The sequence below is a fragment of the Leucoraja erinacea genome, chromosome 3 (assembly GCF_028641065.1).
Source record: "Leucoraja erinacea ecotype New England chromosome 3, Leri_hhj_1, whole genome shotgun sequence".
NCBI classification, from domain to species: Eukaryota; Metazoa; Chordata; class Chondrichthyes; order Rajiformes; family Rajidae; genus Leucoraja; species Leucoraja erinaceus.
This window is the reverse complement of record NC_073379.1, coordinates 1684610-1711485: the sequence shown is the minus strand read 5'-3', so window position 1 is coordinate 1711485 and position 26876 is coordinate 1684610. Positions and strand designations below refer to the sequence as shown.

Here is a 26876-nt window from a genome sequence, read left to right as displayed (position 1 = left end):
AAATAGGTATATCGCTTTCAATCTCCTTTTTCCTTTCTTTTTTTCTTTTTTTTTTCTCTTTTTCGTCTCTTTCTCTTTCTACTTCTCTTTCTTTCTTCTTTCTTCTTTCGGCCTATCTTTCTATTTCATGCACCACTTATGTCAATCTCCCCTTTTCTACTCTTTTCTTCCTTATTCCCGTTTTATTGTTAAATTACAAAAGAAGAAGTTTTATATGAAATGTAATATGTCAACAAGTATTAGGTACTGTGGTACCACATTATTGTAATTACCTCTAACAAAAATAAATAAATTAAAAAAAACCTGCAGAATATACGTTGCAGTAATAATGACAGTAATCAAGGGCCTGCCATGGAATTGAAGGGAAATAGCGAACTCATTCACACTTTGTTCTGGGTTCTAGTTTGTGCAATTTCTACAGATGGGCCATAGAAAGTAGACCCCACCACTCGCCACATCTTCCCATCTCCCCCTATGTCTGCCTTCCGCAAAGATCGCTCCCTCCGCAACTCCCTTGTCAATTCTTCCCTTCCCTCCCGTACCACCCCCTCCCTGGGCACTTTCCGTTGCAACCGCAAGAAATGCAACACCTGTCCCTTTACCTCCCCCCTCGACTCCATTCAAGGACCCAAGCAGTCGTTCCAGGTGCGACAAAGGTTCACCTGTATCTCCTTCAACCTCATCTACTGCATCCGCTGCTCTAGATGTCAGCTGATTTACATCGGGGGAGACTAAGCGTAGGTTGGGCGATCGTTTCGCCGAACACCTCCGCTCAGTCCGCAATAACCTACCTGAACTCCCGGTGGCTCAGCACTTCAACTCCCCCTCCCATTCCCAATCCGACCTCTCTGTCCTGGGTCTCTTCCATTGCCAGAGTGAGCAACACCGGAAATTGGAGGAACAGCACCTCATTTTCTGCCTGGGTTGCTTGCGTCCGGATGGCATGAATATTGAATTCTCCCAATTTTGCTGGCCCTTGCTGTCTCCTCCCCTTCCTTAACCCTCGAGCTGCCTCCTCCCATCCCCCCGCCCTCGGGCTCCTCCTCCTCCCTTTTTCCTTCCTTCTCCTCCCCACCCCCCATCAGTCTGAAGAAGGGTTTTGGCCCGAACATATTGCCTATTTCCGTTGCCTATTTCCTTCGCTCCATAGATGCTGCTGAACCCGCTGAGTTTCTCCAGCATTTTTGTCTACCTATCAGGATGCATCACAGCTTGGTTTGGGAACAACTACATCCACGACCGCAAGAAATTGCCGCGAATTGTGGACGCAGCCCAGACCATCACACAAATCAACTTCCCTTCTACTGATTCCATTTATACCTCACGCTGCCTCGGCAAGGCCAGCAGCACAATCAAGGACAAGTCGCACCCTGGCCACTCCCTCGTCTCCCCTCTCCCGTCAGAAGTGTGGAAACGCACACCTCCAGATTCACAAACAGTTTCTTCCCAGCTGTTATTAGGCAACTGAACCATTCTACCTCAGTCCTGAACATCCTAGAGCAGTCCTGAACCACTATCGTCCTCATCGGGGACCCTAGGACTATCTTTGATTGGACTTTGCTGGCTTTACCTTGCACTAAACGTTATTCCCTTATGTATCTGTACACTGTGGATGGCTCGATTGTAATCATGTATTGTCTTTTCGCTGGCTGGTTAGCACGCAACAAAAGCTTTTCACTTTACCTCGGTACACGTGACAAATAAACTAAACTGAACGGAGATTAGTTCCCTTATAAATGAAAATCATTTCTATTAAGAATCTAGAGGTCATGTTAAAGTTAAGGATCAACAGGCATTCTCCTTCTGGCCAGAGCCATTACTTACCTCAGTTTTAGTGTTGATCTGGACATTTTGATTTAAGCATGTCATCAATGTATTTACATCACCCTTCTTGGCAGCTTCGTGGAATATCTTCTCTTGTGACCATACTGCATTGGATAGAAAAACGTTAAGTTATCAGTATCATTGTTTAAATATTGTTTACTAAACATTTCCCAACCAATAAAGCATTTTACAGATGTTTGCTTATTTATGAATTGTGGCAACATCTGAATGTATAATTTTTTTTGTACTTCACCCTCCAGATTGCTAGCTCCTGTACCCATCGATGACTTATTTCTGAGACACAAGGAACTGCAGATGCTGGTTTACCACAAAAAAAAACCCCAAGAGTGCTGGAGTAACTCAGTGGGTCAGGAAGCAACCTATGGAATATGTGGAAAGGTTTGGACCCTTCTGAAGTACATTCACCATCGTAAACATAGGGGAGGGAACTAGTGTGAGGCGTAACTGGTGGAAGAGAGGTCTGATAGTGGCTGGCCCGAAACGTTGCCTATTTCCTTCATCCATAGGTACTGCCGCACCCACTGAGTTTCTCCAGCACTTATGTCTACCTCTGATAGTGGCTATTGGACAACTTTTGCCATTCTCTTCATTCACCTAAGGTACTGGAAGAGAGAAGGTGGGTGATGGTGAGAAAGGGAGGGAACCATGGAATGCAAACGTCCCTGGGTGTTGTACCTCTTGTGAACAAGTTCACCCACAGAAGCTGTCGGGACAGAAGACGTATCACACTGAGCGGCGGACAGGCCTGCGAAGCAAAAAGGGCTGTTGAGCCAAAACCAAAGAGGCCAATGTCAGGCAACGCCATTGTAATTGGAGACTTCGTTGTGAGAGGTACAGACAAGGGTTTCTGCAGGAACAGACGGGATTCGAGGATGGTGTGCTGCCTTCCTGGTGCCAGGATCCAGGATGTCATGGACAGAGTGCAGAAAATCCTCAAGGGCGAAGGTGAACAGTCGGCACAAACGATGTCGGAAAGAAGAGGACGAATATTCTGCAGCGTGACTTTAGAGAGCTCGGAAAAATGATGAAACGCAGGACCTCCAGGGTGGTTATCTCCGGTTTGCTTCCAGATCTTAGAGATCTTAGAGAAACGCATAAAATTATAAAATAACTGGACAAGCTAGATGCAGGAAAAATGTTCCTGATGTTGTGAGAGTCCAGAACCAGGGGCCACAGTCTTAGAATAAAGGGGAGGCCATTTAAGACTGAGGCGAGAAAAAACTTTTTCACCCAGAAAGTTGTGAATTTGTGGAATTCCCTGCCACAGAGGGCAGTGGAGGCCGAGGTATTGGGCAAAGCGATCGCCAAGCCTATGCTTGGTCTCACCGATGTAGAGCAGCTGACACCTAGAGCAGCGGATGCAATAGATGAGGTTGGAGGAGGTTCAGGTGAACCTCTGCCGCACCTGGAAAGACTGCTTGGGTCCTTGGATGGAGTCAAGGGCGGAGGTAAAGCGACAAGTGTAGCATCTCCTATGGTTGCAAGGGAAAGTGCCCGGAGATGGGGTGGTTTGGTTGGGAAGGGACGAAATGTCCAGGGAGTTAACGGAAGAAGCGGTCCCTGCGGAAAGCCGACAGGGGAGGAGATGGGAAGATGTGGCCAGTGGTGGGATCCCGTTGGTAGACAAAGCTGGAGAAAATCAGCGGGTGAGGCAGCAACTATGGAGCGAAGGAATAGGCGACGTTTCGGGTCGAGACCCTTCTTCAGACTGATGTCGAGGGGGGTGGGGGGGGGGGGGGAGAGCTGGGAATGGGAGGGGAAGGAGGGAGAAAGCAAGGACTACCTGAAATTGGAGAAGCCAATGTTCATACCGCTGGGGTGTAAACTACCCAAGCAAAATATGAGGTGTTGTTTCTCCAATTTGCGGTGGGCCTCACTCTGGCCATGGAGGAGGCCCAGGACAGAAAAGCTGGATTTGGAATAGGAATGGGAGGAGGAGTTGAAGTGATGAGCCACCGAGAGATCAGGTTGGTTATTGCGAACTGTGTGTAGGTGTTGTGCGAAGCGATCGCCAAGCCTGCACTTGGTCTCACTGAGGTTGATCTTACGCTGAATAATCGAACCAGATTTTTGTTTGGAAGTGGAAAGAAATAATAGAAATTGCATTCATTGCAACGTGTAAAAGGAGATTAGATACTGTATTGTAATTTTGCTGCATATCATTGTGGTATATATCGTGTCTTGATTGGTGAATATGTTTAGTTTGTGACTTTATTTGAGGCAGAAATAATATGTTAATGTTTCATTGACCATAATTCCGACTGGTAACTACGCACTTTGTCCGAGTACATTATCGCACGTGTCATGCAAGCCGTCTTAAATGACCACTTTAGCTGTCATTTGGCAACCTAAAAAGCTGCCTAGGTTGCCCGGCTGGCAACAGGGAAAAAAAGTTAAGCGAGAGCCCTGATAGATATAAAATGCTGGAGTAACTCAGCGGGATAGACAGCATCTCTGGATAGAAGTAATAGGTGACGTTTCAAGTTGACCCGTCTTCTGAAACATCACACATTCCTTCTATCCAGAGACGCTGAGTTACTCAAGCATTTTGTGTATAGTTTTCCAGTGTTCTTTCCCCACTTATGGTACACATCTGTTTTATATTGTATACTGCAAATTAGTGTGATGTTGAAATCTAACATTGCAGGACAATGAATCAAAATAATATCAATTTTGCATTCTGTAATGTTTAACCCTGCCAATGTTTTGACTGTGAATAATGAAGGCATAAATATAATGTTCTTTATGCAAGTTCCCTTCAATATACATGTGTAAAGGAAATAAGTTCACAAAATGTACTTTATGCAACGTGAACTGCCAAGGGACCTTATTCCCACTTTTTGTGGCTATCACTATGCTATGGTAGCATTTAATTTGAGAGCTACAATTCAAAAATAGGGATGTAATGCTGAGGCTCTATAGGTCAGATCACATTTGAAGCAGAGTGAGCAGTTTTGGGCTCCATATCTGAGGAAGGATTTGAGTGGGTCCAGAGGAGGTTTACAAGAATGATTCCGGGAATGATTGGGTTAACTTATGGTGAGCGTTTGAAAGCACCTGACCTGTACTCGCTGGAGTTTAGAAGGATGAGGGTGGACTTCATGGAAACTTACCGAGTAGTGAAGAGGCGTGGATAGAGTGAATGTGGAGAGGATGTTTCCACTAGTGGGAGAGTCTAGGACTAGAGGCCAGAGCCTCAGAATAAAAGGATGTGCCTTTCAAAAGGAGTTGAGGAGGAATTTCTTTAGTCAGGGTGGTGAATCTGTGGAATTCATTGCCACATGCGGCTGTGGAGGACAAGTCGATGGATATTTCTAAGGCGGAGATTGACAGATTCCTGATTAGTACAGGTGTCGGAGTTATGGTGAGAAAGCTGAAGAATGGGGTTGAGATGGAGAGATAGATCAGCCATGATTGAATGATGAAGACATGATGGGCCGAATGGCCTAATTCTGCTCCTATCACTTATGAAGTTATGAACTTCCCAGTTGTGAATTCATTGTATTGCAGTTTAGAGCTTTTCCAGTACACCTCAGATTCAAATTCAGAAAACTTTATTGTCTGTCGTAACGGAAAATCTTCTTTGACGTGGCTCAACATACAGACAGGAAAATGTACTGATAAGCAGTCATGCAACACAGATTTCTGCGAGCACACACAGTGTGTATCGATCTTAAAAGCAAATATAAAGATTAAAAACTGTAAAAATAGACAAGATAAAAGTTGTGGATACGTGTAAAGTGACAATGCGTCAGGGTTAATTTGTCCATTGTTCATTTTTTATTTAAGCTGTTTATGGCAATGGGTATGAATGAGTTTTTGTGGATGTTTTTCTTGGATAGGGGGACTTTATATCGGCGGCCTGATGGCAGAAGTTGGAAAGACTTGTGCAGGGGGTGGGTGGGATCCTGTGTAATGAGATTGACTTTCCTTTTAACTGCCTGGGTGTGGAGTACTGATAATTGATTTTGAGTTTTGCCAGTTATTTTGCTTGCCTGATTGATGATCCGGGAAAGCTTTGATTTGTCTTTGACAGAGGTGAGGGTGAACCAGGATGTGATGTTAAAGGTGAGTTCAGATTCTATAAGTGATTTATAGACAGCTGTTAAAATGTCCTGTCTGACATCAAAGCTCCTGAGTTTCCTCAGCAGGAACTGGCGTTGCTGTGCTTTCTTGTACACAGAGTCTGTGTGCTGGGAGAAGGACAGGCGGGTGTCAATCTCTGTGCCCAGGTATCTAAAGGCCTCTACCTGCTCAACTGTCTGCCCATTCAGCCTCAGAGGTTCAAAGAGAGGTTGGGGGGAAGAGGTTCGCCTCCCCCCACAACACAGCTCCTTGGTCTTGGAGATGTTAAGCTCCAGAGAGCTCTCTTTGATCCACAGCATCAGGGTGTTGACCTGCTGATAGTAGGCAGCCAGAGAACTGTGATCCTTGATGTGGGCCACCAGGGCCATATCGTCTGCATACTTAAAAAGGGAAATGTCACTGTTATTGTTTGTTATGTTGTTTGTGTAGATGGAAAATAAAATTGGTGATAAGACACAACCCTTGGGGACACCAATGTTTAAAATCATGTTCTTGGATTTAAAACCATCCAGGTTTTATTTTTAATATAATGGGAGTTTCTGTCTCTTTTGGGCTTTGGAGTTCAAGACCTCCACCACATTTCCCCCCAACTCCTTAATAGACAATAGACAATAGGTGCAAAAGTGTAGGCCATTCAGCCCTTCAAGCCAGCACCGCCATTCAATGTGATCATGGCTGATCATCCCCAGTTATTCCCTTAAGTCTATGACACATTGCTATTAACTCCTCTGCTGAGTCGGTTCTTCCTCCTAACCCTGTCTTGGTTACCCACGATTGCGCGGAATAATTTCAGCGTTTGTAGTTTGTTTGTCTGTTTTTTGCACAAAATCCGCGAGCATTGCCACTTTTAATTTCACTGCACATCTCGTATGTGTATGTGATGAATAAACTTGACTTGACTTGACTTGGATGAATACTGTTTCTAAAGAAAGCAAGCCCAGCCTAATCTCATAATTATATGGTACCAAACACTGGCTATAAACTCAGATTATAAGGCACCCTTACATGGTAACCATAGGAATTAAACAAAAACAGCATGGGTTTACAAAATGGAAGTCATGCTTAACAAATCTGGTGGTTTTAGTGAGGATGTAACCAGCACTCTGTATCTTTTCCTTCAAGTATCTATTGTACTGGAGTTTAACTTGTTTTATGGTCCTTCGGATGTGTTTGGATAGCATGCAATGCAAAGCTTTTCATTGTGCCTTGGGGTGGAAGATTGCAACCTTCACGTGGTCCGCCCTGTTTCGACTAATGCAATCATCTCGACACGCACAAACGGAAGATCAAATAGAACAAGTTGTCCAACAACTTTAGGCTGTGCACGCCACACGAAAGAAGAAGATTGTGCCTTGAGAATAATGAACCCAAACCTAGACCTAGAATAGATAAGGGAGAACCAGTGGATGTGGTGGACTTTAGACTTTAGAGATACAGCTCGGAAACAAACCCGTTTGCCCACCGAGTCCGCACCGACCAGCGATCATCCTGTACACCAGCACACTAGGAACAATTTACAAATTCACTGAAGCCGATTAACCTACAAACCTGAATGTCTTTGGAGTGAGGGAGGAACCGGAGCACCCGGAGAAAACCTACACAGTCACAGGGGGAACGTACAAACTCTGTACAGACAGCACCCCATGAGCCCCACCCAAGGTTTCCGTGCGGTTCAAAGTCTCCAGAGGTTTCCGTTCAATACAATACAAATTTATTATCATTTGAGCCCCAGTGAGACTCAAACGAAATGTTGTTTCCACAGCCATACAAACAAAGACACTGTCTTACAGACATACACATAATTAAATTCACACAAACATCCATCACAGTGAAGCCATTGGATGGAAGGCAAAGTCTTTACTCCGCACCCCATAGTTATGTCTCCCCGATGTCCAACAGGCGGGCGATGAAGTCCCACTGCCATTTTAGGCCGCGCGGGCGAACGGCCCCGCCGATCCCGGTCTGGAGTCCAAGGTTGGAACCCCCAAGGGCGATGGTGAGTCCCAGGCCATGAAGCCGTGCCGGGTGATGTGTCCCGTCCGAGTTGTTCAAACCCCGTGACACCGGCTGGAGATGTCGCGTTGCGGGAGCTCCGGGAAGCGGTCTCTCTCTCTCCTCCCAGACCCGCGAGCTCCCGATGTCCCAGTCCACCGGACCTGCGGGCGTTGCTGGAGCCTCCGAGCCCCAGGAGTCGAGTCGCAGCAGCGAGTCACCGCCTCCCCAGTCTCCTGGCCCCACGCTGGTGAGTAGTCCGCAGCTCCGCAGCTCCGCAGTCTCCCGAGCCCCCGGGTCGTTCAGGTTGGAGGCCGCTCCACGGTGCTAGGCCCCAACGACAGCCGAGACCCGACAGGGAAAAAGTCGGGTCTCCCGGACAGGGAAGAGATTTAAACAGTTTCCCCCTCCCCCCCGCCCCCCACCACACATTTAAAAATACTATTAAAAAACACCAAGCACTACATTTAACTAGACAAAAAATAAAAAAAAGACAGACAGGCTGTAGGGGCCGCTGCAACGGGTGAGTCACGCCGCCAACACAGGTTTCCTAAGTGGGACAGGGGCATTAGGATCAAACCTGAGTCTCTGGCGCTGTAAGGCAGCAACTCTACCGCTGCGACACTGTGCCGCCCCATTTTTAATTGAGAACCCACCTTTAGATCACACATAACCTACACATTAGTATAACCTCTTTAGACTGTATGGGGACTATCTGAAGGATTTTGATGAGAGGCTCAGATGGAAAGTTATCACGGGAAGCAGGGAGTAGGAATAAAGGGTTATGTTTACAGTTGACAGGCTGTGAGTACTGGGTGGCACAGGTATCAATGTTTGGGACCCAATCATTCACAATATATATCAATTAGTTAAATGAGGCAGTGCAGCGTAGGTTTACGAGATTGATCCCTGGGATGACGGGACTGTCATATGAGGAAAGATTGAAAAGACTAGGCTTGTATTCACTGGAGTTTAGAAGGATGAGGGGTGATCTTATAGAAACATATAAAATTATAAAAGGACTGGACAAGCTAGATGCAGGAAAAATGTTCCAAATGTTGGGCGAGTCCAGAACCAGGGGCCACAGTCTTAGAATAAAGGGGAGGTCATTTAAGACTGAGATGAGAAAAAACCTTTTCACCCAGAGAGTTGTGAATTTGTGGAATTCCCTGCCACAGAGGGCAGTGGAGGCCAAGTCACTGGATGGATTTAAGAGAGAGTTAGATCAGTGGTTCCCAACCTATTTTTGGCCATGCCCCACCTAATCACCTCTAAAATCCTGATGCCCCCCCCCCCCATGTGGTGATATATAATTCTTATCATTTAAAAAGTGAACTCCGTTTCAGCTGAAGAACGATGGCGCGGTGATTATGTAATAACTACACAATAAAGACCTTTTTTACCCCCAAAAAATTATTTACTCAAAATAACATCTGAAACATAAACTACATGTGTTTACCTGATGGAAAATCCTAAAAAATAAAAATAGAAAATTTGGACCCAGACCTCCTCAGTCGCGCTCAATTGCCCCCCTTAAAAATCAAATTGCCCCCCTGTGGGGCGTACGTCCCACGTTGGGAACCACTGAGTTAGATAGAGCTCTAGGGGCTAGTGGAATCAAGGGATATGGGGAGAAGGCAGGCAAGGGTTATTGATATGGAACGATCAGCCATGATCACAATGAATGGTGGTGCTGGCTCGAAGGGCCAAATGGCCTCCTCTGCACCTATTTTCTGTGTTTTTCTATGTTTGCTGATACAATAGTGGTGCTCAAGAGGCTTTTAAAAAGGCACATAGAAGTGCGGCGAATAGAGGGATATGGATGGGTCTCGAACAGAAACTACACCCATTCTGTCTCTCCAGAGATGCTGCCTGTCCCGCTAAGTTACTCCAGCATCTTGTGTCTACATAGAAGGATACGGACCACGTACATGCAGATGAGATCAGCTTAACTTGGCATTATGTTCGGCACAAACATTGTTGGCCGAAGATAGACACAAAAAGCTGGAGTAACTCAGCGGGTCGGGCAGCATCTCTGGAGGAGAAGAATCTGTGACGTTTTGGGTTGGAACCGTTCTTTGTTCCGAATTTATTCGTCTTTCTTTGTCCTCTGTTCTTCATTGTGGGCCAAAGGACCCATTCCTGTGCTGTACCCGTTCTATGTTATTTTTGAAAGAGTGAACTAAATGAAACTTCTCTGAGTTTGGAGATGAAGCAATGAGAGTTGTGAGGAGGATGCAAAGAAGTTCCAGTGTCATTAATCAAGCTGGCACAAAGATATAGCTGATACATCTTAACGTGGATAAGCATCAGGGATGAGAACAAAGTGATTACACATGCTGGAATCTTCAATACAAAACAACCTGCTGCAGGAACACTTGGTTCTCAAAACACAAAGATCTCCATCTGGATGGCGATAAATTAGGAAAGAGGAAGGTGCAGAGGGACTATGATGTCCTTGCACACGAATCGCTAAAAGCAAGTACTCATACATAACATGTGCAGGAAGGAATTGCAGATGGTGGTTTAAAGCAAAGATAGACGGAAAGCTGGAGTACCTCAGCGGGTCAAGCAGCATCTCTGACGAACAGGAATAGCTGGCTTTCTGGGTCGAGACCCTTCATCAGGCTCATACATAGAAAGCGGCTATGAAGACAAATGGCACTTTGGCCTTCATGTCACAAGGATTTGGATGCAGCAGCAAGGATGCTTTGATGAAGCTGCACAATGCCACGGTGAGATCCAGTCTTGAGTTTTATGTGCAATTTTTAATCCTCATCTGAGTAAGGGGTGCAATGAAAGTTTACTGCACTGATTTCTGTGATGACAGGGCAGGTGCATGACGAGATATTGGGAAGGCCTAAATTAATTTAAATTGTAAGAGGAAAAGTAGATCATAGAGATATACAGCAATGAAGCAGGCCCTTCGGCCCATCGTGTCTATGCCGACTCAGGAAGCCCATTTGCACCATTTGCAGTGACTAGTGGGGTGCCGCAAAACTCATTGGTGGGACCGCAGTTATTTACAATATATATTAACTATTTAGAAAAGAAAATTAAATGTAACATCTCCAAGTTTGCGGATGACACAAAGCTGGGTGGCAGTGTGAGCTGCGAGGAGGATGCTCTGAGGCTGCAGGGTGACTTGGATATGTTGGGTAAGTGGGCAGATGCATGGCAGATGCAGCATCATGTGGATCTTCTCCATGGATTGTCACCTTGTCGTGGTGGAGAAGCTTGTGTGGTCCTGAGATCCTGAGAGCGATGCCGTTTGGTGCTATGTTCCTGGTAGGGTCACCCATGGCGGTAAGGTCAAGGGGGAGATCTCTGACAAAGAGTAATCCAACCAAGACCTCAATGGTGGAACAGGCGGAGGATGATGGCTGACATTAGTGGAGCGTCACAACGGCTGGGAAGGCGGATGAAGGCTGCAGCAGAAAAGGGATTGGATTCCATGCCACTAGATTCTGACCTATATCTGTCAAGTACCGTGTGCTGGCTGTCTGTGTACCAGTCTCCCCACGTTAAACAGTCATGCACTGGTGTCATGCTCGTTTTGAGTGACTGCCGATGAAGATGATGATGATGATGAATGTGGATAAATGTGAGGTTATCCACTTTGGTGGCAAGAACAGGAAGACAGATTATTATCTGAATGGTGTCAGATTAGGAAAAGGGGAGGTGCAACAAGATCTGGGTGTCCTTGTACATCAGTCACTGAAAGTAAGCATGCAGTGAAGAAAGCTAATGGCATGTTCTTCATTGCGAGAGGATTTGGGACCACACCTGGAGTATTGTGTGCAATTTTGGTCTCCTAATTTGAGGAAGGACATTCTTGCTATTGAGGGAGTGCAGCGTAGGTTCACCAGGTTAATTCCGGGGATTGGGGGGACTGACATATGATAAAAGAATGGGTCGGCTGGGCTTGTATTCATTGGAATTTAGAAGGATGAGAGGAGATCTTATGGAAACGTATAAAATTCTTAAGGGATTGGACAGGGTAGATGCAAGAAAAATGTTCCCCATGTTGGGGGAGATCAGAACCAGGAGTGACAGTTTGAGAATAAGGTGTAGGCCATTTAGGACTGAAGTGAGTAAAATCATTTTCACACAGGGGGTTGTGAATCTGTGGAATTCTCTGCCACAGAAGGCAGTGGAGGCTAATTCACTGGATGTTTTCAAGAGTGAGTTAGATTTAGCTGTTAGGGCTAAAGGAATCAAGGAATATGGGAACATAGCGGGAACGGGGAACTAATTTTAGATGATCGGCCTTGTTCATGTTCAATAGTGGTGCTGGCTCAATGGGCTGAATGGCCTACACCTGTACCTATGTTTTCTAAGTGTCTATCCTACCCCACCCAACTCATTGTATTCACCTCACTTTCCTATTTACAGTGGCCAGTCAACTCAACATCTTTGGGACGTGGGAGGAAAGTGGAGAAACTCGTACGGCCATTGGGAAAATGTGTGAACTACACACAGGTAATCTTTGGCCCGAAACACCCTTTTACTCATCAAGACCGATCAGATTGCGGAATACTCCATCATTGAAAACAATGGAAATGCAGTCACTAAACATCTCAAAAGGCTAGATATATATTTAAAGTTAAAGTGAAGAAGGAATATGGAGAGTCAACAATAAGATATGGAAGTGGACCTTGTATGACTCCATAGCCTGTGACTAACCATGATGATGTTAGATGGTGGAGCCGACTGATGATGATAATAATAATAATAATAATGCATTTTATTTGCTGGCACCTTTCTGGACACCCAAGGACACCTTACAGGACATAAAATCACAATACATTTATCAATATTAAAATCAAGTTGATTAAAAAAATTAAAAACATTTTAAGTCATTAAAATCAGGGTGAACATGGTGGAAGTTATGTCGGGTATGCTAATCTAAACAGGTGATGGCCTGTTCCTGTTCCGGGTTTTAATGTTTCTACAGACATGCATTATCTGTTAGACTTGGCATAGAAGAAATGTCCTCGCTGGGGAGTTGGAAGAATGAACTCCTGAGTTTAACATGATCTGGAGTGTAGGATTGATACAAATACATCGATAGATGCTCTTGAACACATCATCAGTGATGGAACCTGGGGTCATTGGGTGTTTCGGGTCTTTCAACATCAGACACCCTCACCCAGGTGACCCAGCCGTGGTTGATCAGACCACGACTTGTGTTCAGGTGGCATTCGCTCCTCCCCATGGACCTTCTCTCCTGATCCAGAGCCCTCGAGGCCTTCTCCGCTGCCTCTGCAGTGTTCTTGATGGCCTTTCTCCTCGCCACTCTGTTTATGCCCAGTGCACTCAAGGCTTTATAGAGCGATTGCCCTGCAAAACCTCTGCAGCCAACCTCAATGGGCATACACCTTGCCTTCCAGCCCTGCTTGCGGCAGTCTATGACCAGCTCTTCATATTTGGCGACGACCTTGTCGAACTGATGCCAGACTGCCGTCTTGCAGGCCTGAGGCCATTTGACTCGAACCTTCTCCGGAGAACTGTTCCGAGGTACTAGTTGGGCCACTTGGAGGTTTTGGGCTCTATGGGGTGATTCCAGGCCCGGCTCCTCCTGCGTCTCACCAGGTAAAATACCTGTGCGTTGTGACACTCCCAGTCCCTCCAAACACTTCCACCGGGTCTGGTGTATCTTCAGGCCTCGGCTGTTCTTACAAACCTTTCCACATCTGCATTTGATACTCATAGTCGGTTGTCCATTGCCATTAGGAAGGAACAGCAGATGCTGGTTTAAACCGAAAATGGACACAAAATGCTGGAGTAACTCGACGGGACAGGCAGCATCTCTGGAGAGAAGGGACGGGTGACGTTTCGGGTCGAGACCCTTCTTCAGACCCAATCTCGACCCGAAACGTCACCCATTCCTTCTCTCCAGAGATGCTGCCTGTCCCGCTGAGTTACTCCAGCGTTTTATGTCTATCTTCGGTTAACATGATCTGGTTTGGGTACATTTGTACTAAGTGAGTGGTGCGCTGTTGGGTAGCTTACGAATGAAAGTATGCAGATTGAGTTCACCAATTTCAAATAATATCCCCATACCCCCTCTCATGCTCTTATGTCCCCCCACTCAGTGTGCACCCAGTTCTCCCACCATTATCCACCCCCCGCTCCCTCCTCCTTCCTTGTACACTCATCTCCCATCCCAGAGTACCTCATTTCCCTTTTATCTCCCTCTCCCCTTCCCTTTCTCTGGTCCCCTTCCACTCTAGCTTTACATTTCACTCCTCTTCCTCCTCATCTGATACCCTTTGTCTCCTTTCCACCTATAGCTATTGTCACTTACTCCACACATCTGCCTACCAAAACCTCTTTGTATCCATCTATCACTTAGTCATGGAGTCATAGACCGATACAGTGTGGAAACAGGCCCTTCGGCCCAACTCGCTCACACTGGCCAACAATGTCCCAGCTACCCTAGTCCCACTTGCCTGCACTTGGTCCATAACCCTCCAAATCTGTCCTATCCATGTACCTGTCCAACTGTTTCTTAAACAATGGGATAGTCCCAGCCTCTATTAACTCCTCTGGCAGCTTGATGTTTAAGAAGGAACTGCAGATGCTGGAAAATCGAAGGTAGTCAAAAATGCTGGAGAAACTCAGCGGGTGCAGCAGCATCTATGAAGGAAAGGAAATAGGCAACGTTTTGGGCCGAAACCCTTCTTCAAACTGATGGGGGGGGGCGAAGAAAGGAAAAAGGAGGAGGAGCCTGAGGGCTGAGGGATGGGAGGAGACAGCCCGAGGGCTGAGGAAGGGGAGGAGACAGCAAGGACTAACAAAATTGGGAGAATTCAATGTTCATGCCCCCAGGATGCAGACTCCCCAGGACATTTCAGGTGCCCTGGTGTGGAATGCCTCATCCTGGGAGCAGATGCGGCATAGACAGAGGAATTGGGAGTAGGGCATGGAGTCCTTACAGGAAGCAGGGTGGGAAGAAGTGTAGTCCAGATAACCATGGGAGTAAGTAGGTTTATAGTGGATGTCGGTCAGAAGTCTATCACCTGCGATGGAGATAGTGAGGTCAAGGAATGGTAGGGAAGTGTCGGAAATGGTCCAGGTGTATTTGAGTGCCGGATGGAAGTTAGTGGTGAAGTGGATGAAGTGAGTCAGTTGTATGTGTCTGGCAGCTTGTTCCACTCACCCACCACACTCTATGTGAAAAAGTTACTCCTCAGATTACTATCAAATCTTTTCCCAGTCACATTGAACCTATGTCCATTGGCCCTAGATTTCCCTACTCTGGGTAAAAGACTCTGTGAATCTACCCGACCTATTCCTATCATGATTTTGTACGCTTCCATAAGATCTCTGCTCATCCTCCTACGCTCCATGGAATAGAGACCCAGCCTACTCAACCTCTCCCTATAGCTCACACCCTCTAGTCCTGGCAACATCCTCATAATTTTTTTCTGATCCCATTCAAGCCTGACAATATCTTTCCTATAACATGGTGCCCAGAACTGAACACAATATTCTAAGCGCGGTCTCACCAACGTCTTATACAACTGCTTAAATTACCTCCCAACTTCTATACTCAATACTTTGACAGATTATGCCCAGAAATTCCTGCCATTGCTGTTCCACCGTAATTCCTGTTAGGATCCCTTTCCAGCTCCCCTCTCATGCCTTCATAGTCTCCTTTGTTCAACTGCATCACTGACACTTCCGATTTAACCTTCTCCTTCTCAAATTGCAGATTAAAACTAATCATATTATGATCACTGCCTCCAAGCGGTTCCTTTACCTCTAGTTCTGTAATCAAATCCGGTTTATTGGACAACACTAAATCCACAATTGCCTTTTCTCTGGTCGGCTCCATTACAAGCTGCTCTAAGAATCCATCTCGGAGGCATTCTACAAATTCTCTTTCTTGGGGTCCTGAACCAACCTGATTTTCCCAGTCTACCTGCATATTGAAATCCCCCATGACCACAGTGGCATTAACTTTGTTACATGCCAGTTTTAACTCCTGCTGCAACTTAAATCCTACATCCGGGCTACTATTTGCAGGTCTGTAGATAACACCAATTAGTGTCTTCTTGCCTTTACAATTCCTCAACTCAATCCACAGTGACTCTACCTCGTCAGTCACTATGTCTTCCCTCGCAAGGGTCTGAATTCCATCCCTCACCAGCAGAGCTACACCCCCCCCCCCCCCCCCCCTCGTCTGCCCATCTGCCTGTTCTTTCTCTAGGATGTATAACCCTGAATATTAAGTTTCTATGCTCGATCCTCCTGCAGCCACATCTCAGTAATCCCCACAATGTCATATCTAAACTAATATTTTTCTGCTGTACTTATTTTTAATAAACCCCAACATATATTTCCTCAACGCTAGTTACACCCACACAACTTTGTTTCACACACCAATATAATTTGATTGTTTTCTACACCATTTCAAGAGTATAATGCTTTTGCCTTGTTCTTCCTATTAAAGTAAATAATCACACTCTTCCTATTCCTCCAACACAGCAACCGACTAGTGTAGCTGGGACATTGTTGGCCGGTGTGGACATGTTGGGCCAAAGGGCCTGCTTCCACACTGCCTTATCACTCTATGACACGGTTTCATTGTCATTTTGAATGCGTCTTAATCCCATAGCGTACTTGCCTTCACCAATACTAGTCCTCAACCAGCGTACAATCAGATTTGTAACGTCACCCATTCCTTCTCTCCAGATATGCTGCCTGGCCCGCTGTTTATTACTTACACTCTCCGGTGTAATCCAGCATCTGCAGTTCCTTCCTACCCAAACTACCAGCATCGAGTTCTTTAAAACGTCCGAGGATCGTTAAAACTGCCATATAGTAGAAACAAGGAACTGCAGATGTTGGTTTCTAAAAAAAGTGCTAGAGTAACGCGCTGAAGTTACTACAGCATTTGTGTCTTGAAGGGTCTCGACCCGAAGCGTCGCCCATTCATTCCTTCTCGCCACAGATGTTGCCTGTCCCGCTGAGTTACTCCAGCTTTTCGTGACTATCTTTGGTATAAAGTAGCATCTGCAGTTCCTTCCTACACTCGACTTTGTGTCATTTTCTTTGCGACACAGGTGCTTGTTTTATCGCTTTCTAAATGGGTTCATGTGTTGGATAAATTTCTAGTTGGTTGTGAAATCGTGTAAAAAAAAACGGAACTGAAATACTTTAGGACTGGTTGGTCTCAATGAACCGCTGAAGATCCGAATGCTCCCCACACTCCCGCGTCCCCACTATATCTCCGGGGCATCGACCTGATCTACTCACGTATATCTAAATCGGACTTCTCGTCGCTCGAGGTAACAGCGTTGAAGATTTTATCGGTCACGTCTTTCATGTTTCCAGCTCCAGATTCCCAAAGCAACTGGATGAATTTGAACGCCGTATGTGTGATCGCTTTCAAATTTAAGAGAGTTGTCTTTCCCAATGAGTTGGGTCTCGTCTTAATCCATCGCCAAAAAGAAAAATAACCAGAGTAAAACTTTCTGCTCGATCGCAGGCTCGCAATAACATGGGCAGCGTTGGAACCTGTTTTCCCGGCTGGTTGTTTTGGTTCAGGAAACACCCGCGGGCGCGGCTGCAAACGTCAGTTCGACCTTTCCCGTCAATACCTTGTTCATTTCACCTTGGTATTGCACAGAACCCAGGGCCGCATCTCCAGGGTATTGGAAAATTGGGTGGTGATGGCAACTCATTAATAGATGGAAGAGAGGTCTTCAATTTTCTTCTACCAGTGTCGCGTAGACTTAATGTGCTGGCGTTAGAAAGGTTTACCAGGATGATGATTGGGTTAAGGCATTGGCGGTCCCGGGTCCGTACTCAAAGAAAATAGGTGCAGGAATAGGTCATTCGGCCCTTCGTCCCCGCACCGCCATTCAATATGATAATGGTTGATCATCTAAAATCAGTATCCCGTCCCTGCTTTTTCCTCCATATCCCGTGGATTTGTTTAGCCCTAAGAGCTAAATCTAATTCTCTTGAAAACATCCAGTGAATTGGCCAACACTGGCTTCTGTGGCAGAGAATTCCACAGATTCACAACTCTCTGGGTGAAAAAGATTTTCCTCATCTCAGTCCTAAATGGCCCACCCCTTATTCTTAAACTGTGGCACCTGGTTCTGGACTCCCCCAACATCGGGAACATTTTTCCTGCATCTACCCTTCCCAATCCTTTAAGAATGTAAAATGTTTCTACAATCCCTCTCATCCTTCTAAATTCCAATGAATACAAGTCCAGTCGAACCATTCTTTCAACATGTCAGTCCTGTCCTCCCGGGAATTAACCTAGTGAACCTACGCTGTATACGCTCCCTCTATAGCAATAAAGATTAAGATGGAGACTCAGACTCAAAAGTTCAACATTTTGATTTAATAGCCTTGAACCAAGTAATCTTGACAAAATCCATGCCTGGGAATGGTCTGCATCTTGCTTTAAATCCCCAATTCATGGGTCCTAAATTCAGTCTAATAAAGCCCCGTCCCACTTAGGAGACCTAAACAGCAACCTCTGGTGACCTCGCGGCCACCCAAAAAAAAAAATCAAGGTCGAGGTGACCTGCAACCTCCGACCACCTCCCATGCATATTGTTGAAAACCTTCCTCGACTATGAAGAAAACCGGCTTCGACTAGACCTGCGACTAAAAAATTATCGATTTTTAAAACAGCAACCTATTTTTAGTCAGGCTGGTTTTAAACATGATGAAAAAATAGCAGCAACCTAGATGAAGCTTTGACCACGCGTAAACCACTTTCGACCATTAGGAAGAGTGACCAAAACCTCCGGTGACCTCATGGATACCTTGGGTAGCGGGCAAGGTCACCAGAGGTTGCAGTGGGACAGAGGCTTAAGAGAGCCAGCAACTCCTCAGTTTGGACAATGGTTTGCACAAGTTCATTTTAGTTTATTGTCACGTGTACCTGGGTACAGTGAAAAGCCTTTGTTGCATGCTATCCAGTCAGTGGAAAGACAATACATCATTACAGTCGAGCCATTTACATTATATGGATACATATTACCTATTGTAGATGATCGATCAAAGAAATCCCATGAGAACTCAAACGGAATGAAGCTTGGCAGGGTGTTCCCGACTGTTTATTCCAAAGTTTTACAGTTTCAGAAACCAAATATGTTGCTTCAAATTTACAGTCTGTGTGGTTCCAAGTGCAATGCAAGAAATCTTTATCTTCCAACATACTCCAGGAAAGAACACTATGTTTTTACAGAAGGTGTGATTACATAGAGAAGAAAAAAAGATACATTTCAAGCTGTATCAATTAATTTATGGATGAAAAATGTCGATTTTAGGCCTATTTTATCAGCAATATTAACACATGATTAATTGTCCAAACGACACATATCCCACCAACTCTTATCACAATATTTGTGTCACACAGCCAGGGCACAAGATGGCAACACTATTGCGATCTCCAGCATCCACACGTTGTTGAAAGAATCACAGAGCAGGTGAGCAGGACATGTCAGAAGAATGTGTGATGATAATACATCAAAGCATTTACTCCATGGAGAGCTGACTGAGGACAAACGATCACATGTTTAAGAAGGAACTGCAGATGTTGAAAACTCGAAGGTAGACAAAAATGCTGGAGAAACTCAGCAGGTGAGGCAGCATCTATGGGAGCGAAGGAAATAGGCAAATAGCACCTCATATTTCGCTTGGGCGGTATGAACATTGACCTCTAATTTCAGGTAGTCCCTGCTTTCTCCTCCCCTTCTCAGCTCTCTCTCAGCCCACTGTCTCCGCCTCTTCCTTTCTTCTTCCCGCCCCCTCCACCCTCACATCAGTCTGAAGAAAGATATTAACACGAAACGTTGCCTATTTCCTTCGCTCCATAGATGCTGCCTCACCCGCTGAGTTTCTCCAGCATTTTTGTCTGCAAACAATCACATGATGGACGGTAAACGAGGTCTAGGCTTGTTATGGTCACATGGACCATGGTACATGATCAGTCTGAAGAAGGGTCTCGACCCGAAATGTCACACATTCTTTCTCTCCAAAGATGCTGCCTGTCCCGCTGAGTTACTCCAACATTTTGTGTGTACCTTCGATTTAAACCAGCATCTGCAGTTCTTTCCTGTACCATTGTACAGTTTGGTTTAGAGATACAGTGTGGAAACAGGCCCTTCGGCCCACCGAGTCCGTGCAGACCAGCGATGCCCGCACATGAACACATTCCCCCATACACTAGGGCCAATTTACATTTATAGTTGGCCAATTATCCTACAAACCTGTACGTCTTTGGAGTGCGGGAGGAAACAGGAGACCCCTGAAAAACCCATGCAGGTCACAGGGAGAACGTACAAAATCTGTACAGACAGCACCCACTGTACAGTCAGGATCGAACTCAGATCTCTGGCGCAACTCTACCGCTGCGCCAGTGAAAAGCTTTGCTTTGCATGCTATCCAATCAGATTAGATAGTACTATCTATAAATACAATCAAGTCAAACTGAAGTGTCTATAGATAAAACAAAGGGAAAGATACAAAGTGCAGAATATAATTGCCAGCATTGTAGCTCTTCAGTTCCATGGACAAAGTCCAATGTCCTAACTAGGGTAGAAGTGAATCGGACAGCAGGGAGGAGTGGGACATGTCCTTGATTCATTTGAGATTCAAAAACTCATTAGAACATCCATGAAGAGTTTCAATATTGATACACACCATGGGAACAACAAGCATTGGATCACCCTGGTTGGCAGACACGCATAAAAAGTGCTGCTCATTCATACGGGGGAAACAAATGTCCCTCACCACATTGAGCTAACTAATGCATTGAACCTGAACTAATACTGCAAGTAGTTGGTTTATTAAAGAGCTTCTCTCAGTATGACAGACATGTAGAAATAATGTACTACAGATGCTGATTTACCAAAATAAAACAAAGTGCTGGAATAACTCAGCTTTATGAACAATAAATCAGATTGAACAAAGTTAAAGAACTGGATATCAAGAAAGAGTTTGATTTATCTCTTAGGGCTAACGGAATCAAGGAATATGGGGAGAAAGCATGAACAGGGTTTTGGATGATTAGCCATGATCATATTGATTGGGGGTGCTGGCTCGAAGATCCGAATGGCCAACCACTGCACCTATTTTCCATGTTTCTTTATATATTGGTCTTCAGTCTGAAGACAACTCCCGAGCCCAAATGTCACCTATCTACAAATGTCACTTCTCCAGGAATGCTGCCTGACCTGCTGAGTCCAGCACTTTGTATCTTTTCCTGCTTACAAATACACGTTTTAGAAATAAATATCACATAAATAGTATTAAATATTTGACCGGATGACAAGGTGCATTCAAACAGATCCAGAAGAACTAAGCATACAATAGCATGTAATGTGGATTGTAATAGATAACTAGACCGTGCAGACCCAATGTGCGGTTGTGGGGGGGAGGCGGCATGCAGCGTCACACACACTAACTATCTCCCCCCCCCCCCACGCTAATTACCCCCTTGATATTACATTAATATTATTAATTTGCTCCTTTTACCCCGTAACCACCCTATCTACTGACGTATAGCCCCCAACTTGCAGTCACATTAGGGGGGGGGGGGGGGGGGGGGGGGTAGGGGTGGCGGCGGGGGTTAGAGAGTGAGGGCAGAGAGAGAAGGGCAGAGGCAGAGAGAGAGAGACAGAGACACAGAGAGAGGGGCAAGAGGGATAGGGGGTGGAGAGGAGGAGGATAAGAAGGGGGGTGGGTGGGGGGGGGTAAGGTGGGGGGGAGGGGAGGAGGATAGGGGGTGGAGTGAGGGTGAGGAGAGGGGGTGAGGTGGGGAGCAGGGAGGGGGAGGGTGGAGGGAAGGAGGGTAGGGTGTGTGGAGGGGATTTAGGGGAGGGAGGGAGGGTGGGGGGAGGGAGGGGATGGAGGGGAGAGAGAGGGGGGGAGGGGGGAAAGAGGGTGTGCTGAGAGGAGAGGGGGAGAGGGGGGGGAAGGAGGAGGGGGAGGGAGGGAGAGGGGGGGAGAGGAGAGGGGGAGGAGGAGAGGGGGGAGGAGGAGGGAGGGGGAGGAGGAGAGGGGGAGGGAGGAGGGAGGGGGAGGGAGGGGGAGGAGGAGAGGGGGGGGAGAGGCAGGGGGAGGAGGAGAGGGGGAGGAGAGGGGGGGAGGGGAGAGGGGGGGAGGAGGAGAGGGGGAGGGGAGAGGGAGGGAGAGGAGGGGGAGAGATAGGGGGAGAAAGAAGGGGTGAGAGGAGGGGAGAGGGAGGAGGAGGAGGGGGTCGAGGAGGGGAGAGAGAGAGCGGAAGAGAGAGGGGAGAGGGGGGGAGAGAGGGGGAGAGAGAGAGGGAGAGTGTCTGGGAGCGGGGGGGAGAGAGAGAGAGCGGGAGAGAGACACACACACAAAGGGCAAGGGGAGGTCGATACGGGTATCCAGAGACAGTGCGAGAGGCAGAGAGACGAGCAGAGAGGGGGAGAGGAGATGGGGGGAGAGGAGGGGGGGGGCGTGGGGGGGAGAGGGAGAGGGAGGGGAGGGAGGGGAGAGGGAGAGGGAGGTGGGGGAGGGAGAGAGAAGGGAGGGAGGGGGGGGGGGGGAGGAGAGGGGGGAGAGGGGGGGGAGGAGGAGGGGGGAGAGAAGGAAAGGAGAGGAGGGGGGGGGAGGAGAGGAGAGGGGGGGAGGGAGGAGGGAGGGAGGAGGAGAGGGGGGAGGGAGGGGGGGGGAGAGGAGAGGGGGGAGAGGAGAGGGGGAGGAGGAGAGGGGGGCGAGCGGAGAGGAGGAGGGGGAGAGGAGAGGGGGGAGAGGAGAGGAGAGGGAGGAGGGGAGGGGAGGGGGGAGGAGAGAGGAGAGGGGGAGGAGGAGGAGGGGGGGGAGGAGGAGAGGGGGAGGAGAGGAGGGGGAGGAGAGGAGGGGGGAGGAGGGGAGGGAGGAGAGGGGAGGAGGGGGGGGAGGAGAGGGGGGAGAGGAGGAGGGGAGAGGAGAGGGGGAGGGGAGGGAGGAGAGGGGGGAGGGGGAGGAGGGGAGGGAGGGGGGGGAGAGAGAGGGGGGGAGCGGAGAGGGGGGGAGGAGGAGGGGGGGAGGAGAGGAGGGAGGAGGAGGAGGGGGAGGGGGGGGGAGAGGAGAGGGGGAGAGAGGAGGGGGGAGGGAGAGGGAGGGGGGGGAGGAGAGGGGGAGGAGGAGAGGGGGGAGAGGAGAGGGGGAGGAGGAGGGGGGGAGGAGGAGAGGGGGAGGAGGAGAGGGGGAGGAGGAGGGGGGGAGGAGGAGGGGGGGGGGAGGAGGAGGGGGAGGGAGAGGGGAGAGGGGGGAGGAGGAGAGGGGGAGGAGGAGGGGGGGAGGAGGAGGGAGGGGGAGGAGGAGAGGGAGGAGGGGAGGAGAGGGAGAGGGAGGAGAGGGAGGGAGGGGGGGAGGGAGAGGGGGGGGAGGAGGAGGGGGGAGGGGGGGGAGAGGAGGGAGGGGGAGGAGAGGGGGAGGAGGGGGAGGGGGAGGAGGAGAGGGGGAGGAGGGGGAGGAGGAGGGGGAGGAGAGGAGAGGGGGAGAGAGGGGGAGGAGGAGAGGGGGGGAGGAGGGGGAGGGAGGAGGAGAGGGGGGGAGGGAGGGGGAGGGGGAGGGAGAGGGAGAACAAGAGAGGGAGAGGGAAGAGAGTGAGGGAGGAGAGGGGGGAGAGGGGAGGGGAGGGAGGGAGGAGGGGAGGGAGGAGGGGGGGGAGGAGGGGGGGGGAGGAAGGGGGAGGAGGAGGGGGGAGGAGGAGAGAGGGAGGAGGAGGGGAGAGGGAGAGGGGGGAGGGGGAGGAGGAGGGGAGAGGGGGAGGAGGAGAGGGGGGGGAGGAGAGGGGGAGGAGGAGGGGGGGGAGAGGAGGGGGGGGGGAGGAGGGAGAGGGGGGAGAGGAGAGGGGGGAGAGAGGAGAGGGGGGAGGAGGAGAGGGGGGAGAGGGGGGGGAGAGGAGAGGGGGGAGAGGAGGAGGGGGGGAGGAGAGGGGGGGGGGGGAGGAGAGGGGGGGAGGAGGGGGAGGAGGAGAGGGGGGGGAGGGAGGGGGGGAAGAGGGGGGGGGGAGGGGGAGGAGGGGGGGGGAGGGAGGAGGGGGAGGAGGAGGGGGGGAGGAGGAGGGGGGGAGGAGGAGGAGGGGGGAGAGGAGGGGGGGAGGAGGGAGGGGGGAGGAGGGGGGGGGGGGGAGGGGGGGGGGGGGGAGGAGAGGAGGGGGGAGGAGAGGAGGGGAGGAGGGAGAGAGGGGGGGGAGGAGAGGGGGGGAGAGAGGGGGGAGGAGGAGAGGGGGGAGGGAGGGGGAGGAGAGGGGGGGGGGGGAGGAGAGGGGGGGAGGGGGGGGGGGAGGGGAGGGGAGGGGGAGGGGGAGGGGGGAGGGGGAGGAGGGGAGGGGGAGGGGAGGGCGGGGGGAGGAGGGGGAGGAGGGGGGGGGAGGAGAGGGGGGGAGGAGGAGAGGGGGAGGAGGAGAGGGGGAGGAGGAGAGGGGGAGGAGGAGAGGGGGAGGAGGAGAGCGGGGGAGAGGAGAGGGGGAGAGGAGGAGAGGGGGGGAGAGGGGAGGAGGGGGGGGAGGAGGAGGGGGAGGAGGAGAGGGGGGGGAGGAGAGGGGGAGAGGAGGAGAGGGGGGAGGAGGAGGGGGGGAGGAGGAGAGGGGAGGGGAGGGGGAGGAGGAGAGAAGCCTGAGGACTGGGGGGGAGAGGGGAGGGGAGGGGGGGGCGGGGAGGAGAGGAGAGGAGGGGGGAGAGGTGAGGGGAGGGTAGGGGAGGGATTGATGGGGGGGGAGAGGAGAGGGGGGGGAGGGGGAGAGGAGAGGAGGGAAGAGGAGAGGGGAGGAGAGGGGGGAGAGGAGAGGGGGGGGGGAGAGAGGGGAAGAGGAGAGGGGAGGGGAAGGAGGAGAGGGGAGGGGGGCGGAGGGGGAGGAGGAGAGAGGGGGGGAGGAGAGGGTGAGAGGAAAGGAGAGGGGGGGAGGAGAGGGGGGAGGGGGGGGGGGGAGGAGAAAAACATGAGAAACCAAAGAGGGGGAGCGGGGAAGGATAACCTAAGCATTGTAGAACCAAAAGAAGACATTTTTGCAAGCATTGGATTGTAGAACCAAAAGAGACACTTTTTGCAAACATTTTAGAACCAATAAACACTTTTTGCAAACATTTTAGAACCAATAGACACATTCTGCAAGCGTTTTAGAACCACTAAGGACACTTACATTTGAGTAGACATGTGTAGAGTGTTATTCACAGCTCAGAGAAACGTGACCCTCTGCCTTCCTCCAGCTTGCAGACACTGATTGAGGCACACCACTTCCTGGTTTTATAGTCCCTCCCCCCTGCCGCCAGCAGGGGCAGCAGAGAGAATGGGGAATTTTGTAAAATCATTAATATCTCTGTCATTTTTCATCGACGGGAAAAATCATCGGCACACATACGGTGGAGGGGGGCTCTGAGCAAGGTGGCCAAAAATGACGGCCGTAGGTGGCGGCGTTCTCTCGGAAATCGCAGCACAGATGGCCAAAACCGGTCAAGAACAGACTTTTAGTAATATAGATAGATAGATAGCAGTATATTTGAGTAAAACTGATCAGAAGCACATCTCATCATGTCAACTCCAAAGTAATGTTCACCAATAGCAATAATTCCAGCGTTTAATAAAGTAACTCAATGAGTACAGTTTTACATCTTTCCATAAATAGCTTAAAATATGAACAATAAATCAGACTAAACATACTTAAAGAACTGAATATATTATTATAATATAGAGACTTCCTTTACTTTTTTTGTATATCACATGATTTAAGTACCCAACTGTGTTCTTTATTTCAAAATGTGCACTGATACTTGTTAAAAATGAAACCATTAAATATAATTTGCTAGTAAATTCAATAGATAACATTAATATATTACTGGTAACAGGTATGATTTCTTCACATCTAGTGCATGGATTGGCTATGTGAGAAACTACTCTTTAGCAAACTAATCAAAGATAAAATCACCAATCCAGTGGAATTTACAGAATATATATATATATATAACCAAAGTGCTAGATGCCAAATGGGGCTTTGTAACGCCGGCCATTCAAAATTAATTATTTGTTAGATTGAGACCATTCATTTAAAAAATCTGTCAATTGTGTTTGTGGAAGTATTACACCTTGCTTTCTTGGTTATTGGTTGTTGGGCTGTAGATCCAGTCCTGAAAACAAGTAAATATTAAATGTGTCATTTACAAAAAAACAAGACCGTGAGAGACAATTGTAAGAGATAGCTCAAATAAGTTATCTTTGATTTAAGATTGTACTAGGATTTCCAAGCAAGGATGAATATAATACACTAACAAGAATGTGCATGTTACATAGAAACATAGAAAATAGGTGCAGGAGTAGGCCATTTGACCCTTCGAGCCAGCACCGCCATTCAATATTATCATGGCTGATCATCCAAAATCAGTACCCCGTTATGGCTTTTTTCTCCCATATCCCTTGATTCCCATAGCTCTAAGAGCTAAATCTAACTCTCTCTTGAGTTCAGCTTGATTTTCAATTTGTCAAGTGGTGGCACAAATGTACACGACTATTCTTTAAAATACAATGGGATAAGATGCATATTAAAATGCTCATTGCCAGACAACTGTGGAGTTCAAGTCATTGGGTATTTTTAAGATGGAGACAGATGCTTGATTAGTAAGGGTGTCAAGGGTTATGGGGAGAAGGTAGGAGTATGGGGTTGAGAGGGAAAGATAAATCAGTTATGAGCTATCAGTAGACTCAAAGGGCCGAATGGCCAAATTCTGCTCCTATGACATAGACTTATGAATTGCATTGGGGAAACACAAGAGGGTATGATAAAAAATATCATTCTTTGATCATGTAATTTTATATATTCTTTAAAGAACGATATAGGGTAGCTGATCGATAAACAAACACTTATCCACAATTCCATGTAAAGCAAACTTCTAGAGTTGTTTATGTTCAAGCTTGTGTAAAACAAATTTATATATTGGTTGACAATTCAGTTGAAGACTATACTTGGA

General features: G+C 48.2%; 2 protein-coding genes across 3 annotated transcripts in view; both read right to left on the bottom strand.

Moving 5' to 3' along the window:
• The window catches only part of LOC129694636 (ankyrin repeat and death domain-containing protein 1A-like), a 68162-nt gene extending 49752 nt beyond the window's left edge, over nucleotides 1–18410 (bottom strand). Inside the window, exons 1-2 of the mRNA XM_055631375.1 lie at nucleotides 17191–18410; nucleotides 1825–1928 (exon numbers count right to left, since the gene is read on the bottom strand). Of these exons, the coding sequence (XP_055487350.1) occupies nucleotides 1825–1928; nucleotides 17191–17260 (174 nt within the window). The 5' untranslated portion in view covers nucleotides 17261–18410. The remainder of the gene's footprint in view (nucleotides 1–1824; nucleotides 1929–17190) is intronic.
• Nucleotides 18411–25474: 7064 nt separating this feature from the next.
• The window catches only part of polk (polymerase (DNA directed) kappa), a 64415-nt gene continuing 63013 nt past the window's right edge, over nucleotides 25475–26876 (bottom strand). For both annotated transcript variants that reach the window (XM_055631272.1, XM_055631265.1), the window contains exon 15: nucleotides 25475–26039. In XM_055631272.1, coding sequence (XP_055487247.1) covers nucleotides 25955–26039 — 85 coding nt within the window. In that variant the 3' untranslated portion in view covers nucleotides 25475–25954. The remainder of the gene's footprint in view (nucleotides 26040–26876) is intronic.